Below are 18,178 nucleotides of genomic sequence, written 5' to 3'. Positions count from 1 at the left end.
GACAGAAAATGCTAACATAAACATAACAAAATGTTAACATTTGGGGAAATGTGGGTAGAGGCTATCTCAGATCTTTTGTATACTGTTCTTGTAACTTCTCTTTTCTTTTTTTTTCTTTCTTTTTTTTTAGCTGAGCCATCCTGCCACCTGTTGGCAGCTCAGCAACAGCTCAGTGGCAGCTCAGCTCGGGCCGGGAATCAAACCGGTGATCCTGTTGCTCAGAGCTCACACCCTTTCTCTTTTTTTTAATTAATTAATTTATTTTTATTGGGGAATTGGGGGGATGAGAACAGTGCTGGGGGGTTGGTGGAAGGGGAACAGACAAGTTGCTGTCCTTTTGTTCTTCAGTCTAGTTGTGGAGGACGTTGCTTCACTGGCCCAGGTTGGCACCATCATTGCGCTCTTCCCTGGTAAGGCAGATCAGTCGCCGGCTTCTGGATGGCCGCTCACTGCGGCTGCTGGCCGCTCACGCTGGCTGCTGGCTGCTCACGCTGGCTGCTGGCTACACACGGCAGCCCATGGCAACCCACTGCCACAGGGGCTGCAGAGAGCCCGCACTCTTGAGTGAGCTCTTAACCAACTGAGCCACTCAGCCGGCCCACTCTTGTAACTTTTCTTTAAGTCTGAAATTATATTTTAAAAATTTAAACAAAACAATACTTGCTTATTGCAGAAAATATAGAATAGTGAAAAATCACAAAGAAGGAAATTAAAGTCACTGATAATCCCCACACCCAGAGATATCTGATTTTAATAATTTGGTATATAGTCTTACAGGTTTTTTTCCCCCAAACACATTTAGAAAGTGTGTTCTTGAAGTTTATGTGCCAGACATTATACTAGGCACCAGGGATACACAATAAATAAGACATGGCCCATGCATTTATAGTTTAGAATTTACAGTCTCAAAAATTTTCCATTTTATGAGTAAATAGGCCAAAAAAGGAAGAAAACTATCATTTATTAAGTACTATTTGTCCATACAGTCTATTGAGGGTCTTCATATTACCTTATTAAGACTAAGAGAAGATTCTTGCCAAGACTCACATAGCTAGTTAATGACAGAACTGAATCTTCCTAAGTCTTCATTCTCTGAGTTCTGTTTTCAACTATGAAATTCACTTCAGTAAATATGTATTCACTTAATTTGTGCAAGGCTTGTTCTGTGCATCCTTGCAGTCTCTGGAGCCAGGTTGCCTGGGTTTGAATCCTGGCCTCCACCACTCCCTAGCAGTTTGTCATTGGATAAGTTTCTTTATTCTTTTTTTTTAAAATTAGTTTCAGGTGTACAAAACAAAGTAATAGTTAGACATTTACACCCCTGACAAAGTGATAACCCTCCTCCTCCAAGCTACTACCCCTCTGACATCGTATATAGCTATTACAATTCCCTTGACCCTATTCCCTGTGCTGCACTCCACATCCCATATATATATATATATATATATATATATATATATAAAATTATAGCTGACATTCAGTATTATTCAGCTTCAGTTTCAGGTGTACAGCACAGTGGTCAGGCATTTACACCATCCATTAAGTGGTCTCCTGGATGAGTTTCTTCTCTCTTTTTTTTTTTTTTAAGCTGAGCCATCCTGCCACCTGGGCAGCTCAGCAGCTGCTCAGCTCGAGCCAGGACTTGAATCGCTGTTGCTCAGAGCTCAAGTTCTTGAGTGAGCTCTTAACCAACTGAGCCACTCGGCCGACCCATGGATGAGTTTCTTGATCTCTCTGTGTGTTGGTTTCCTCATCTGTCAAATGGGAATAATAATAGCACCTATTTCATAGAGTATTTTTGACATTAAATGAGCTAATATATACAAAGTGCTTAGGTCAATTGCCTGGTTTATAATAACTTCTATTTAATTGTTTGCTCTGATTATTATGCAGATACTCAGAAAATCTTATTCTTGTATGTACACATAAATATTTAAACATACTTTGCCATCTCAAAAAAAAGAGTGTTTTTTAATTGGGAAAGTGGTTAAGTTGATCCAAGAATTCAGGTTATATAGATGGAATTACGTTCTTAACTGAACGTTTTCTGTCTTTATTTTAGCCAGAAGGTGTCAAAAAGGAAAGTCATGCTGGTATTACTCTGGACCCAAGGGGTATTTATGGTAGGTAAAATAATTTTGTATTTTGTATGTCATCTTTTGCTCTAGAAATTAGTGTATATGTAACCTGAAACATTATTTTTCAAAATGTTAATTTTCTAGAATCAGGAATGTCCAGTTCACTGCCATTTTTGATAGCATGTATTGTACTATAATCTGGATGGGTTTACAACAAAGAAAAATGATTCCATTAGTTTTAAATGCAAAGCATTGAAATAGTAATACTGCATGACTTCCCTTATATATTAATCACTTCCTATCCATCACAATAATAATTATAACATTTTTATTGAACCATCAGTCCAAAGAACACCTAAGAAAAAGTCATTTACATACTTACTTAACATGCATTATTTGAAAACACAGTTATGTTGATTAAATGCTTCATAAACCATTATTCATTGTTGCTGCTTCCCTGCTTTTCCTTCAACTGAGATATCCTGAATCTTCTCAAAGTTAGAATTTTGCAAACATTTGAGCACTTAATCAAGGCCTAAATACATTATCTGTTTATGAAATATAGAATGTGCTCAGTTAACAATTCTTTTCAATAAGAAAGACTTCTGTAGTTCTTGTTAAATGGTTAAATTTTACCTTATTGTTGCATTGAAGCATTTTTCTTTTCTTTCAGTGATATAGCAATGGGGATAAAAAAAGTTTACCTAGAAATCAAGACTATTGTACTCAGAGTGCCATTTCCTCTGGGAAAGCAAAGAATTAAGACCTTAACATTTTTAATTAGCTGAGTATCATAAACGGAATAAGGATGACATCAATAGAGTAACAAAAGAAAAAAATCCATCCTATGTACATATGTCCATGTGTTAGTGTTTTTCTCTAATTTGGTCTTCACACAGACCTCCTCCCAGATTTGTGGGAAGAGTTGTCACAAGTTCTGAGGGTTTGGGACTCACACGATTACATTATGTCTTAGAGCTACTGCATCCTTTGGCCTCGCCTCCTTTTCACCCTTGTGCCTCATATACTGACATTATTGCAAACAGCTTTCCAAAACAGCCCTGTCTTACCCATCTCAGGTGTGACCATCGGGGCCACAAGATGGGAATGAATGGTCTTTAATCTGGGAATAGACCTCTCCATCAAATATCTTAGTTTAAAAAAAAAATCTATGCCTCTTTCCAATTTTGTCATGTGACTTTTTCCTCTTACCATTTTAGACAACTTGGATTCAGGCAGCTTTGTTACTTTCTAGAGTGCTAACTAGGGTAAAGATAGCAATCAGTTCTGTCCAGCTCATTTCAGAGTTTTGTTAAATACTTCCAATACTTATATATTGGAATTGCTATACCAGGATGATATTTCGTAGAGTTTGGGTGGGGGGTTTGTTTTGTTTTGTTTTTCAAAAACTAAGATGTATCTAGAAAAGTAAATGGACAATAATATTATATGAAATCTGAAAAAAATATCAGTGAGGGAGAATGAGGTATCAGAATAAATTGTAAAGCAATGGTAATTAAAACTGTGTGACATCAACTTAAGAGAGATTAAACCCTGCGACTCAATACTCAAGGCTAGCCCTTGCCTTAGTTCCTTTCTCTCCCTGACAAGCTGTTTTCCCCTAACTCTTCATATCACAGATGCAGAGTTCAGCAACTCACCCCCCGCCCCCCTTCCTGGCACCCCATTATCATTGGACTAGGCAGGCAACCTCTCATGTTTTATTTCCTTCTCTCATTCCTGACTCCCATTCCGATTTTCCTTCCTCCAAATATACCCACTCGAATATGCTTACTTTATATATGTCTTTGAGAGACGTAATGTTGGTTTCTGTGTGCATGTCTTTTTAACATATAAAAGGTGATGTGCCCTGGATCCTGTTCTATTTTTTAAGTGTTTTAATTCAATACTCTGTTTTAAAGAAATATCTCTATTGCTATATGTATATTTAATTCACTGCTTCTTACATAGTATTTCAAAGTATATTCCACTACAGTTTTACTTAGCCATCTCCTAGTAATGGATTCCCCACTACCATAAACAATGCTGCAGTGACTATCCTACGCATCTCCCTTTGTGAATCTGTGTGAGCATTCATCTGGAGTGGGACTGCCAAGCCAAAGGGTGTACATATGTTCAATGGCATGTACTTCTGTCATATTGCTCTTCATAATGGTGGTATACTGCTCACACTTCTACCAGCCGCACATGAGGGTTTTCACCTCGCTATATCCTCACCAACACTTGGTATTACTCACCTCTTGAAAAGATGCTACTTTTGTGGAATAGAAAGTGTATTTTATCATTGTTTTAATTTGGAGTCTCTGGTGTACTTCTTTGGGCAATAATGAAACCTAGTGCATTTTGAACAGGAATCATTTATTCTGCTATAGTCAAATTCATTAAAATTTCATTTTATCATTATATATTTGGGGGGTTAATCTTTAAGAAGTCTTCCCACTCCCTTAGTTCACAAAGATATTGCTGTATATTTTATCATATTGGTTTTACAGATTTAACTTTTAAATGTTTTAATCTCTCTGACATCTACCTTTATATTTGATTCTTGAAGGGTCTTTTATCATAATCTCTGACAAGGAGTAAAATTGACTTCTCTCAGTTTTAGCTTTCTCTTCTGTACCTTTCCCATCTAGTAGCAGAGTGGATAATGACAACTGAAATAGTCAAAGGCAGGTATCGATGGGGAAAATGGTGGAGGGTCAAATGAAGATAATTTCAAACAACCTATTGTCATTAAGTACCATATATAGAGCATAACCTGTTTGCCAGATTCTTTGTTTGTATTATTTTTACCCTCACAAAAACCCTTTGAAGAAAATATTATTACCTCTATTTAACTGATAAGCAAACCAAGGCACAAAAAGGATAAGTGTCTTGCTCAGTCTCACATACAGAATAAGCTCTTTCTGAACTCCATGCTCTTTCAACCATACTGCAAACCTCTTAACTGTCTCCACTGAGTTTTATTTTAATAATATATCCTCAGCATTTATTAAAGGTTAATGAAGAATGAAGTTACCCGAGGAACGTTCCTGTCTCTTCTGCAAAGCCACATGGCTTGTCCATTAAATTGCAAAATTCACTATTTTTTTTAAACACTTGTCACATGCCAGGGATTGTGTTAAGTGCTGGGACTCCAGCATTTAATAAGAGGTGGTCCCTGCCTTCACAGTTTTCTGAGCAGGACCATGGTAAGTAGAGTCTCTTTGTGGTGACTGCTATGGGCCCTGCTGGAAAACTTCCTGAGTTCAGAGTGCAGCTCCATCTATATAGTAGCTCTGTGACCTTGAGCAATTTGCTTCCTTAGCCTCAGTTTCCTCATTATAAAAAAGAAAAAATAATAATAGACCTAGCATACAGGGTTGTGGTGAGGATCCAATGTAACGATGCATTTAAAGAGCTTAGCAGATCACTTCTCAGCCTTTTGGTTGAGATCAAGTGTAAAGAGGTTGGCAGAGTCCTTGCTACTCTATCAGTAGAATGGTAAATCCTATCATTTTTATGAAATAAACCAATGGTTCCAATAGAAAAAAATGCTCTGATACAGGTATGCTAAAACTCTGTTATTGTGTACAGAGAAAAAGTATCTAAGTTAGACTGAGAGAAGGTGGAAAGAATTTCGAGGCATGCTTCCCAGTGGAGCTAATCTTCACATTTCCTTGACTAAGGTATTACATGTTAGTTATTGTTTCATTTCAGTTCCAATAACAGTTGTCTCTCTTTGGACAAATGGTATGCTTCCTTTTACTGGTGAATAAGATTTATGTAACCTATTTATTTCCTATCTTGTAATGACCAGGAAGCTTACAGTCAAATTGAATGTTTTCTTTAAAGAGATTATATAAACCTACGGTTTCATAGAAATTCCCAATTATTTTTAACTTCTTTCTAAAGTTTTAATATTGTTTTTATAAAAGAGTCTTATTTCTTTTTAATTCCTTGGAGGTGGGTGTATCATAAATAATCCGCGAATAGTCTTCCCTCAAGAACTGTGTGTAAATCTAACAATTTTTTTTTTAATTTCAGGTGTTGTTAGCAGACAAAAGCAATTCCCATACAGGGTACCATTAGATTTGGTCCCCAAAACAAAAGTCAAAAGGATTGTGAGTGTAAAAGGTAAATTAACAAATGCCATTTTTATTTCTCATTCCACTTTGTGCTTCAAACAGAAATCACATATCTTCATGATTATTCTATTTCTCCTCTTCTCTACTCAGTAGCATATACAAATTCACCTCCGGGAGTGCCCTACCCCTATTCACACCTTCAAGTCCCTGACCACTTTTCCAACTATCTTCTTCCACTGACCTGATTTCAGTGGAGATACATTGTCCATGATGGAGAGCGGGCTGTCATTGGCTCAAAGACGTCTCTACAGTGGGGGTGCAGCTGCTTCTAGACCTAAGAACTTCCTATGATCTTAGTGGCCAGTCACACTCCAGAGAATGTTTTATGAACTGCAAATGGCCCCAAGAGAGCAGCACTGCTCTGCCAAAGTGCCAGTCCCAGAGGGGTTCTCTCCCCTCCAACACATTTGCAGAAGTGGCATCTTTTGTGGGTTTTCCCTGGTCTCCAGCCTTTACAATTCAATGACATATCATCAAAATAATAAAAGGTCCTGGCTACATTTTATCTCAGATACAATTTTGGAGTCGCAGAATGTTAGTACTGTAAAGAACCTTTTTAATCTAGTGCAACCCTGTGGTTGCATATATAAGAAAGCAGTTTGCCAGGATCACACAGTTATGGACAGAGCCCTCACAGCACTCATAGAGCATTCACAGTTCAGACTCTGATTTGCTTTGTGGAAGCGACTGATTAATAGGGTTTACAATGTCTCAAGTTATCAGGTTGGATGGCAACTATTAATAATTTGCCTGCCCTCTATGTAGTCATCTGCCCACTGTATTACACCATTTTACCACCATATTACAGTGGTGTTTTTAAGCCTACTTTTGGTGTTTCTTTTATATCCATCTTCCTAACCAGATCTTTTTTCCCCTTAATCTCTCAGTTCTGAGAAGTAATTCAATTACCTCGATAAAAAGGAAACAATAAGGATGGTTGCTCTTATCTCTATTTAAAATACACTGTTACTCAAAAGTTGATAGAAATTGATTGTGTCTACTTTTAATTTTGCATGTGTGTGTGTGTGTGTTTCAGGACTGCTCATGGGTGAAGTCATATCTGCAGTTCTGAGTGAGGAAGGCATCAATATCCTTACCCACCTCCCCACCGGCAATGCAGAGGCAGAATTGATGAGCGTTATCCCAGTATTCTATGTTTATCATTACCTGGAAGCAGGAAATAACTGGAACATTTTTTATCCCAACTCATTAACTAAAAAAGAATACCTGACGAGAAAATTAAAAGAAGGTAAACAAATCTATTTCACATATTATACATTAAAATCTTCTGTTTTAAACTAATAGTTTCATTAAGTTAACATTTGTTATGAATTATACAAAAGCTTAATTGCAAAAGTATTCCAGCAACCAAAAAAAAATCATGACGTGGACTCTACTGTATGAATAAATACCATAAATTAAAATTGCTGTTGTATTTTGGCTCAACTTACCGCAATGCCTGGATGAGAGACAAGACACCTGCATTCCAAATCCAGAGCACTTCCTTCCTTCTTGAATGAGCTCAGAATGTTCTACTCGATAATTCCCAATTCAAATGATTCGTGTACTTCCTCTGAGAAGTTCAATGTTGGCCACAGAGCATATGCTTGCTGCCCAACACCAAAGGAAGCTTACCACTCCCAGGGGCTAATCAAATGCTCTTTGAGTAGAATTGAAGGTCAGCAAAGCAGAAGTACTGTGTTCTTTTTCTGCTGCCTCTTAGGGATGGTGAGCATCATGTCCTACAGAAATGCTGACTATTCCTACAGCATGTGGAAAAATGGACCTGCTAACACCTGGTAAGTAGAAAGCTTTGACTTGCACTTTATATAGTAGTTGATTCATTAACGAAAGAATAACAGCCTTAATGGAAACTTCATTCGTCTAGTTGCTCAGGCTAAAAGCCTAGTTAGTGATCCTGCACTGCCCTCTTTCTCTTATAAGCCCCGTCTGACTCAGTAAATACTTTTTTTGGCTGCACCTGATCAAAATATATCCTGAATTTGACTACTTCTCACCAACTCCACTGCACCATCCTGGTCCAAGCTACTCTCATCTCTCACCTGAATTTATTGCACTAGCCTCCTCTGGTCTTTCAGCCTCAGCCTTTGCCCCTCTTCAGTCTATACTCAACACAGCATCTGGAATGACCCTTTAAAAACGTAAGTTAGGTCATGACATTCAGAGCCGTTCAGGACCTTCCCCATCTCACCAGGGTAAAAACCAAAGTTCTTACTGTGATCTACAAGGCCCTCCATGGTCTGGCCCATTCCCTCCTCTCCAATTTCAGTCTCTCTACTCTCTTTCATTCCACTCAAGCCCCACTGGCCTCATTGCTGTTTCTCAAACACACCAGCCATGTTCTCACCTTAGGACCTTTGCACTGACTGTTTCCTCTGTCTGGAATGTTCCCCCATGTATCAGTGTGGCTGGCTTCCTTATCTCCCTCAGGTCCTTACCAAAAGTCACCTTTTCAGTGACGCCTCTGCTAATCATTCTGTCTAAAACTATACCCTATTCCCATGCCAACACTTTATATTCTTCTCCCCAACTTTCCTCCTTAGAATGTGTCACTAATATTCTTACTTACCTCACTTATTGTCTGTCTGGCCACTAGAATGTGAGCAGTTCCAAGTATACCTGGCACGGAGTACATACCTGGCACGTAGTAGGTGCTAAATAAGTACTTATTCAGTGAAACGTAACTTCCATAATTCTGATGATTTAAGAGACAGACAGTCTGAATTAATTAAATCCATATGAAAATCTATTTTCAAAAATTACTGTTGTGCTCTGGCAAGATACTTAATAAAAACACAGTTTGCCATGCACGTTTTAGGTTCTATTGTATGAAACACTTTTAAGGAGTTTACAATCTAAAATCGATGACTTTTAGATTATGCCCTTTAACTATTGAGTCCCCATGATTCCATCCTTGACCCTCATATTTTCTGTAATCCCCCCTTATGCAATCTCACTTTTCCTTGCCCATGACTTCATAACGTCTCTGCAGATGATTGATGTTTCAAGGCCTAACTTCTTTATTAAGCTCCAGAGTCACATTTCTGGGGTCTGGGAGCCAAAGGCCTTTCGAACACAATCTGTGCCAAATTCATTATTTTGTTTTTCTGTTTCCTTAATCACTGTACAGCAATACTTTGTCCTTTGTCCCCATTGACCAAGTCTTCATTCCCCTCTTTCCTTTTGGCTTATGTCTAATCGGTCACTAAGTCTGACAGATCGTACCTTAGAAGTGGGTCTAACCATGTGTGGATGGCACATTGTAAAAGGCACGTAGATCCCTGGAGCATGCCAACAAGAAGGTAACAACCAGGACGCAGGGGGTGGGTGTTAGTCCGCACTGGAAAACACCACAACAGGGGCTGGGAACCAAATGCCTGGGGAACAGAAATCCCCACGAGAAGACGCAACAGCCTCTCAGTAAAACCCAGAGTGTCTCAGAAGTTCTGGGCAAGACTGAGTGGGTGGTGTTCAGCCAGAAACATAGAAACACTTGTGTGCAGTCCTAGATCCAACTCCACGCGTTCCTTGAGAGAAATATATACACAGAAGAAAACAGCCAGTACCTGAGTACTTTAAAAAAAACTTTTTTTTTAGAAATACAAAAAAAGTGCAAAAAGTACAAAGAATAATGTATCATTCATTTAAAAAAGGAAAATGAAAATGAAATTTTAAGATGAGGGAGGGAGTCAAGTGGCCTGAGTCACAAAGGCCTCTGAGGAGCTGAAGAATGGTCGGCTGTAGGGCTGCAGAGGGAGGGAGTGAGGGAGTCAGTGAGGGAACCGGAGGAGAGGGGTGATCTGCAGAGGCACTGTGGGGGCCACAGGAGATGTAAGTAGGGCCTGAAATGGCTTTTTGGCTAAGTAATTATGATCATTGAAGCTTCCTCGTGAGCTGGTGAGACCTGCATCACTAGAATAGCTCGAAAGGAAGCAGATAAACACTCCATGAGGCTGGGGAAGGGAGTTCAGGCCTCAGACAGGGATTTAGCTTAGATGGCTTGTACAGAGTTTGCAATGCAGAATTTTATGATTTTGGTCAGCGGTCAGTGTCTTGACTCAAAACTGCTTGTTCCACCGCTGTGGTCCTTAACTTTAGAGAGCGAATTTTTCTTTTAATCACCAGGCATCAGTTTTTAGCTTGTGTGCAGGCTAACAATGCTGCCATCACAGATGTGCAGCTCGCATTTGCTGGCTCAATGGTTTTGGGGCTCTCCCTAAAATCTTCCTTTATCTCGTAAAATAATGACAACTTACTTTGGAATCACATGTTTTAAAATGTTTTCTTGTGAAGAATCACCACTGTATGAACTAAAACACACAGCAAACTGAAAGCCAAAAGGGATTCAATGTCTACAAGTTTATTTATTTGATTTTGTCTTAAAGGTTTACAGCTTTTGCTTTAAGAGTAATGGGACAAATACATAGATATGTACCCCAGAGCCAAGATTCAATTTGTAATTCTTTAATGTGGCTGATTGAGCAGTGTCAACTAGAAAATGGATCTTTCAAGGAAAATTCCCACTATCAACCACTAAAATTGCAGGTAAGGAAACCAAATATACAGATTGACAAAAATTTTATTTATAAATTTGAATTTCATTCTCATCCTAATTTAGGAAGATGAAGAAGAAAGTGGAAAAAATATATGTAATCCTGCAGGAAACTCCTCTTGGATACGGGCAAAGGATTTGAAAGGTCTTCTTGAATGCTCTTCAGACCATCCAGTGTAGGTCAGAGAGTCATATTTAGACATCGTGTGTAACAGGCATTGATGGTCCACAGGGAGCCAGTGCTAGAGATCTCAGAACGGGTAAAATTCAATGACCTGTCCACATACCCTTGGTATGGAATCTGTACTTCAAGTTTAGAGCCATCTTACAGGTCAAGCCTGCAAAGTGTTGTCATGAAAGATGGGAGGGACCCTATTTACACTCTGTTAGCAAGAGAGATTGGGGTCAGTTTACTACAAAGTGCACCAAAGAGTTGTTTGAGATTAGAATCTACTTATAGGCATAAATTACAAAGTAATTTCAATATCGCTCCAAGATATTGCTGCAATGTGTTCTACTCCTTGGAACGTTTTTTTAAGATTCAACAGTTTTATTGCTGTTGTTGTTGTTTTGTCTGCCCCAAGCCAATCCTTTTCACATCAGGCACAGGTGGCTCCCTGGCTAATAGGGGTCTTTTAATAGCCCTCTGTTGGACCAATAGCAGATTAGGACACCCACAAGAAATGGGGGCAACTGACGTCATTTATTTACTATTGGAAGAGCAACATGCTATAGCAGTTTTTCTCTTAAGATGTCCACCCCTCCATCCATGTCTCCACATTCATTCAACAACCATTCACTGAGCACCTAATCCATGCAAGGGCTTATTCTGGGCAGCATGGGGCAGGAAGAGTGGGAAGGATGCACCAGACAGTATCCCTGCCACAAAGGAGCTCACACACTGAAGGGAAAGGGGTAAAAATACCAGCAACTCTAAGCAAGATGTAAGTGTATGTGTTCATTCATTTGTTCAATAAATGTTAATTGAATGTGTACTAAGTGCTATATGGCGCAGATACAACAGTGAACAGAACAGGTGTGGTGACTGAGGCCACAGAGCTTACACTCTAGCAGAGAAGTCAGACATTGAGTGGGTAATTTCAAGTGTGTGGTACATGATAAGAAAAGGAAAATATAGTTTCATTGAAAGCAGGGGATCTAACTTAGTTGGGGGAATTGAAAAACATGAGTGGACCGGGCTCCTAGGAGCTAGGTAGGAGAGAGTTAGGAAGAGTGTTCCAAATGGAACCAATAGCATGCCTGGCGTTTTTGGAGGGAGAAAGTAGTTCATTGAAAGAGCTGGGACCAAGAGAGCCAGCTGGGGGTGAGAGGCATGAAGTGAGAGGTCACTTCATGGGAGGCCTTATAAGCATTACATTGGAACGTCACTGCCCCAAGAGGAAACAGTATGGGAGAATAGTGACAGAATAGTGCGCTGGGCATTTTAACAGGGTCTTGAAGAAAGGGGAAGGTTTGAATGTGGGGAAGAGCTATGCGGTGGAGCTTCAGGGTGGGGAGGTCAGGGAGAGAAGGGCACGTAAAGGCACAAAGGCAGAAAGACCCAGAGCTCACTGAAAAGCAGCAAGCAGCCCAGCTGGAATGCACGAAGGGAGAGAGAGATATTACGCTCACAACGAAGATTAGAGCCAGGTCATTTTGTTTTCAAGACAGTATTTCACTGTCACTTATAAACCTTGTTTATTTTTAGGGTACCTTGACTACGGAAGCCCGAGAGACCGCCTTATATCTTACAGCCTTCACTGTGATTGGAATTAGAAAGTCTATTGATATATGTCCCCTGCTGGTAAGTAAGCGTTTTCTTTCTCCAACACCCACCATCTATTTCTGTACCATATACTGAAGTGGGGGATGGGGGGTGGGGGGTGGAAATAACTGTAACTCTAAAATTAAAGGATTTCAGAATTATAATAGATATTAGAGATCACCTAACCCAGCCCTTTCATTGACAGCTGAGAAAACTGAGTCCTGTAGAACAGGTGAATTTAATTGTTCGGTTTCATAGGCTACTGAATTATAGAGGTGGGACTAGAACTAATAACTTCTGACAATGATGAGAGGATTACCCAGCATCCCAGCTTCCTTCTCTTATCTCTGCCAAATCTTACGATATATCAATATATATGACTCTTATCTATAGTTGAGGCACTCTATATCATGGAAGTACTGAAGATACACAATAGCACATTTGCTTCTTTGGGTTGTGCTGTTTCATTTGCTTGGAAGCGGAGGAGAGAAAGTAGAGGATTCACCTGAGTGAATCAACATAAAAGATTCCAAGAGGTAACAGGGATGGTACTCTGATCTGAGAAGAGACAGGTCCCTGAGCTTAGGTTAAACACTCCTGCCTACAAATCAGAAGTAATTTAGACGTGTCCTTCAAACCAGCATAAAGAGCAGAGATGGAAAAACCAAGAGGATTTGTAGGACTTGAACCACAAGACAAAATAATATTCTTCGTTTAAGAGAATTGCTATTTCTACTTAACAAGACAAGATAATCAATGAGGACGAGTCCTCAGAGGCCTGAAGGACCAGTTGAAACTTAGTGGTACATGAATGAGATATGGATGGAGCTGGGAGAGAAGGCATCAGGCAAGATGTCAGCAGCATTGCGCCATGCTTTCTTCTAACCACTTGTCCAAAATTTTAGTTGTCTCAGGACAAAGGAATAGACACTATTTTTCCAGGAATCCTTAGGATCAAAAAGCACTTTGGCATCTTGATTCTTTTTCTGCTAGTTATGGTTTTATTTAGTAAAATTCCTTTTGAAAATGTGAAGTGTCTCAGCTCTGCTGAGGGGGAATGATAAAAGCTGTGTCTATGCTCAGTGCTGCTTCTTCCCGGAAGCTAGGTCTGACATGGGAAGCAGAAACGAAAGGGAAAGCCTCTGTAGCGGTTCTCAACCTTCCTAATGCCGCGACCCCTTAATACAGTTCCTCATGTTGTGGTGACCCCCAACCATAAAATGATTTTCGTTGCTACTCTATAACTGTAATTTTGCTACTGTTATGAATCGTAATGTAAGTATCTTTGTTTTCCGATGGTCTAGGCGACCCCTGTGAAAGGGTCGTTCGACCCCCAAAGGGGTCGCGACCCACACGTTGAGAACCGCTGCTCTAGAGGGAGGTGAGAACTCAGGGGCAAGAAAAGCTTGATGTGATTTGAACAACCTCATTTTCGCTTCTGCATTTATGCTCTGCTGCTTCTCCCGGAAGGATTTGCTTCAGCAAGAGGCCATCCGTTTCCATTAGGTCATTTTTCTTCCCACCCTTTTTCTTGCCTACCCTAAAACAGTGCCACCTGGGGGTCGTTCACATTAGCTGATAGGGTTGATGCTTGACAAAGAAGCTTAGGAATCTTCTGCCCTTTTTTCCAGAGAGTCAGCACAGCTCTAGCGAAAGCGGACACCTTTCTGCTTGAAAATACTCTCTCGGCCCAAAGCACCTTCACACTGGCCATTGCTGCTTATGCTCTTTCCCTGGGAGATAAAACTCACCGACAGTTTCGTTCCATTATCTCAGCCCTGAAGAGGAAAGCTTCGGTTAAAGGTAGGACTGGCTCCATACGTTCTTCGGCAAGCGTTTACTAAGCATATAGTCTGCTAATTCTGGAAAGTGGATGATGACATGCAAAGTTGAGTTAAGACACAATCCCTGCCCTCAAGGAAATCCAGCTGTGCTCTACTTCCCCAGCTATGCACTGTGGTTTGGGTATGTTTCCACCCAGAGCAAGGGGTGCCTGTGTCCCACTCACATCAAGGTGCTATAGGTGCCCATGGGAACCCTAAAACTTTAACTTCTACTTCAAATGAGAAAGGAAGGCATTGGAGGATTTTGAGCAGAGGAGTGTATTAACTTGGTTTATATTGTACCAGGTTGACTATAAAGGTATAAATTTCGTTTTGAAGACTAAACATACTGCTTCCTGTAGATCAAGAGTAAAGAATTAGAAAGAAAGTAGCAGTGGTTATTGGCCAGTGTGCCTGTACCAGCATGGGCATGGTTGGGTACTTCTGAGCTCTCTGTTGGCTGAGGTTTTCTAAAAGTTTTTGTAATCACTTAAAAATGATGGACCCTTAACATATATCTCAAAACCACTTATATTACACTTGTACTAGCACAAATATTATACTTGTATTTACAATACTCCTTGAGTAGTATAAGGTATGGATAATAAAATCATAGAATTTAAGTGCTAGGAGATCATTCAAATAATATTAGAGCTGGAAGTATCTTTAAAAACTAAATCTTTCATTCTAACTACAGCAAATCTGAGTTCTTAAAAGAAGGGAAAATATCTTGCTCAGAGTCATATAAATAATGGAAACCTGAATTTTAAACAGACATCAAAATTTTCACTAATCTTCAAAAATGATTTCCAAATATGCTCTACTGTATTTTAAAAATAATTTGTTTGAAAAAGGACTTGAGAGGACAGGTTTAAATTACTAGAGCAGTAACAAACAAATATAATTGAGAACCTAATTTATGAAAAATGCTGCATGTATAAAATTGTCTTTAGTGCTTTAAATTGGCAGATAATAAAAGACCGAAGTAAGGCTTTGGGTGTGATCTCATAATTTCCAGGATGTAGATTTTTTTTTTGGTCAAGGATAAAAGTTCTCCAATATATCTTATAGTGCCAACAATAATAAGCCCTTTATATGTATATGATGCTTTCTAGTTTATAAAAATGTTTACGGTACATTTAGTATCTCACTTGAGTTTCACTGCAAAGAAGAAAAGACTATCTACACTTTAGGGATTAGGAAACTGAGTCCCACAAAACTAAAGGAACTCGTTCAAGCTACACTGTCAGTTACTAGTAGAGATTAGAACCTGAGTGTACTAATTCCCAATTTATTACACTTCCCACTCTACTATAGTGCTTCTCCCTAGTATATGTGGTGTGATATTGTAGTTTATAAGAAAAATTGTATTTTAATAAATATATATTAAGTATTTATAGAAATATAAAAATATGTATTCAGATGACCAAATAAATATATTTCTCATGTATATTTGGTCTTTGTCTATTGTCCCTGACTCACAGTGTCTCAAACCCTTGGAATTTCCTAAGTTTTGAGAGCAATAAACATGTCTTTTGTTAATGAGGTGACTTTTGGAAAGCCCGTAGGCAACCTAAGGATGGGGTCTGGTTGCCAGGGGAACCAACCATGTGATTAGAGTACTGCCCCCGCGATCACCTCCGGGAAGGAGAGGAAGGCAGTTGAATTAACCACCAATGGCCAATGATTTAATCAATCATGATTATGTAATGAAGCCTCCATAACCCAAAGGACAGGGTTCAGAGAGCTTCCACGCTGGTGAGCATGTACAGATTTGGGGAGAGCGTCAGAGTGCTGCAACTGGAGAGGGCATGGAAGCTCTGTGCCCTTTCCCCATGCCTTGCCCTATGCATCTCTTCCATCTGACTTTTCCTGAGTTATATCCTTTTGTAATAAACCAGTGATCTAATGAGTAAAATCTTTCTCTGAGTTCTTTGAATCACTGTAGCAAATTAATCAAACCTGAGGATGGGGTCTTTGGAACCTCTGATTTATAGCCAGTTGAGGAGAAGTACAGGTAACAACCCGGGTTTGGAACTGGCATCTGAAGTGGGGGGTGGGGAGTGGGGAGGATAGTCTTGTAGGACTGAACCCTTAACCTGTAGAATCTGATGCTATCTCCCAGTAGATAGTGTGAAAATTGAGTTGAGTTCTCAGACACCCTGCAGATGTCTGAGAATTGTTTGTTATTGTCGGGGGACCCCCTCCCCCGATTTGAAACTGAGTCTCAGAACCATCCTCTGCAGCCAAAAGGTGTGGACTTTCCATGTGGACCCTTTTAAATAGAGAAAATTAACACTGTATTAAGTGATCTTGTTTTGTATTGATCACCTTGAAGTTCTTCTTACAAAAGAGTAGGAGACTTCTAGAAATCAGAAGGCCTCTACTGGAAGAAACTGCTAGAAGCCTACCAGAGTTGCTATGTCAAATTCACATTTTTAATCATATTAATCCGTGTGATTTGTTGATGTACAGATAGTATCCCCACCTACCGTTTTTGGAAAGATGATCTTGAACAGAAAGATATACCTACACCTAACACTGGCACGGCACATATGGTGGAAACCACTGCCTATGCCTTACTCACCTGTCTGAACTTGAAAGACATAAATTATGTTAACCCGATCATCAAATGGCTATCTGAAGAGCAGAGGTATGGAGGTGGTTTTTATTCAACCCAGGTAAGGTTTCTTTGTCTTGTTTTATCCTCCTGAAAGCATTTTTGCTGCCTCCCTCACTACACATTTTACACTCATTCTGGCATGTCTTAGACAGGAATAAATAACTAAAGTCAAAGTTCTCTTAGAGGTTGTCTGCATTGACATCCTTCTTATATGGAGGAGCAAAACAGCCCTAGGAGGTTCATTCAGGGAGTTAGTGGCCGAGCCAAAATCAAAACTCAGTTCTCCTGACTCTAAGTCCAGCACTTCTTTTATGATTCTTAATGAGCACGAAGGGCTAGTCAGGTTATCAGCGAGTATCACACATCCTGTGTAATAAACAGTGGCTGCCACGTAGACAAAGCCATTAACATTCCTCTCCCCAAAATAAATAAAAAGTGAAAGAAATACTGATTGTTACATGTTTATCTGTCTACCAATGTAAACTCATTATTTGAAGACGTATATTTTATGTAGTTGTATAATATACATCTATATTCAACTTTAGTTCAAATGTTAATATCTTCCCTGTTCCCTGGCTGTTTGGACAATGGCAGAATGTGTGACTATGTATATAAAATTTAGAGCTAGAGGGGTCCCTCAGGATTACTTTAGTGATCATCTAATCCTGGGAGGCCAGTGGATTTCATCTTGGATAAAACTATAAGGCTTAGCAGGAAATAGTGACCCACTGATTAGCACTGGCAGCCAGGGACATGGGTAGCCGTGTATTGGACATCTCTGATGTGGTCACATTTCCTGATTTTACAGATGAGAAAGATGAGGTCCATAAAAATTCAGCTCATTCATTTATCTCTTCAACAAATACTTGCTACTGACTAAATGTAATGGATACCAGGAAAGATATTTTCCTTGACCCCGTGACTCTTACATTACAGTGGGGGAGGCCAACAAGAAACTATGCATAACGGTATTACAAATTAAGATGAATGCCCTAAAGGAGGAAAGGGAACCTTTAATAGGGGGAAGGGAGAGCTTACATATGGCCTCGCTGTGGAGATACTTAAGCTGAAACCTAAGGATGAGAAGGAGATCGTAGTCATGCAAGGAGTTGGAGTCATTCTGCAAAGAGCGACTTGCCTGAGGTCACGCTCAGGATTGTGGAGAACG

General features: G+C 39.6%; 1 protein-coding gene across 1 annotated transcript in view; it reads left to right on the top strand.

Moving 5' to 3' along the window:
• Positions 1 to 18,178, top strand: part of C5 (complement C5) — a 104,083-nt gene that overhangs the window by 51,997 nt on the left and 33,908 nt on the right. Inside the window, exons 22-29 of the mRNA XM_019648268.1 lie at positions 2,063 to 2,123; positions 6,126 to 6,215; positions 7,263 to 7,475; positions 7,950 to 8,025; positions 10,633 to 10,792; positions 12,508 to 12,603; positions 14,196 to 14,367; positions 16,863 to 17,068. Coding sequence (XP_019503813.1) covers positions 2,063 to 2,123; positions 6,126 to 6,215; positions 7,263 to 7,475; positions 7,950 to 8,025; positions 10,633 to 10,792; positions 12,508 to 12,603; positions 14,196 to 14,367; positions 16,863 to 17,068 — 1,074 coding nt within the window. The remainder of the gene's footprint in view (positions 1 to 2,062; positions 2,124 to 6,125; positions 6,216 to 7,262; positions 7,476 to 7,949; positions 8,026 to 10,632; positions 10,793 to 12,507; positions 12,604 to 14,195; positions 14,368 to 16,862; positions 17,069 to 18,178) is intronic.

The sequence above is a fragment of the Hipposideros armiger genome, unplaced genomic scaffold (assembly GCF_001890085.2).
Source record: "Hipposideros armiger isolate ML-2016 unplaced genomic scaffold, ASM189008v1 scaffold_123, whole genome shotgun sequence".
NCBI lineage: Eukaryota > Metazoa > Chordata > Mammalia > Chiroptera > Hipposideridae > Hipposideros > Hipposideros armiger.
The sequence above is the reverse complement of the archived record's forward strand: the minus strand, read 5'-3'. Positions and strand labels throughout refer to the sequence as shown.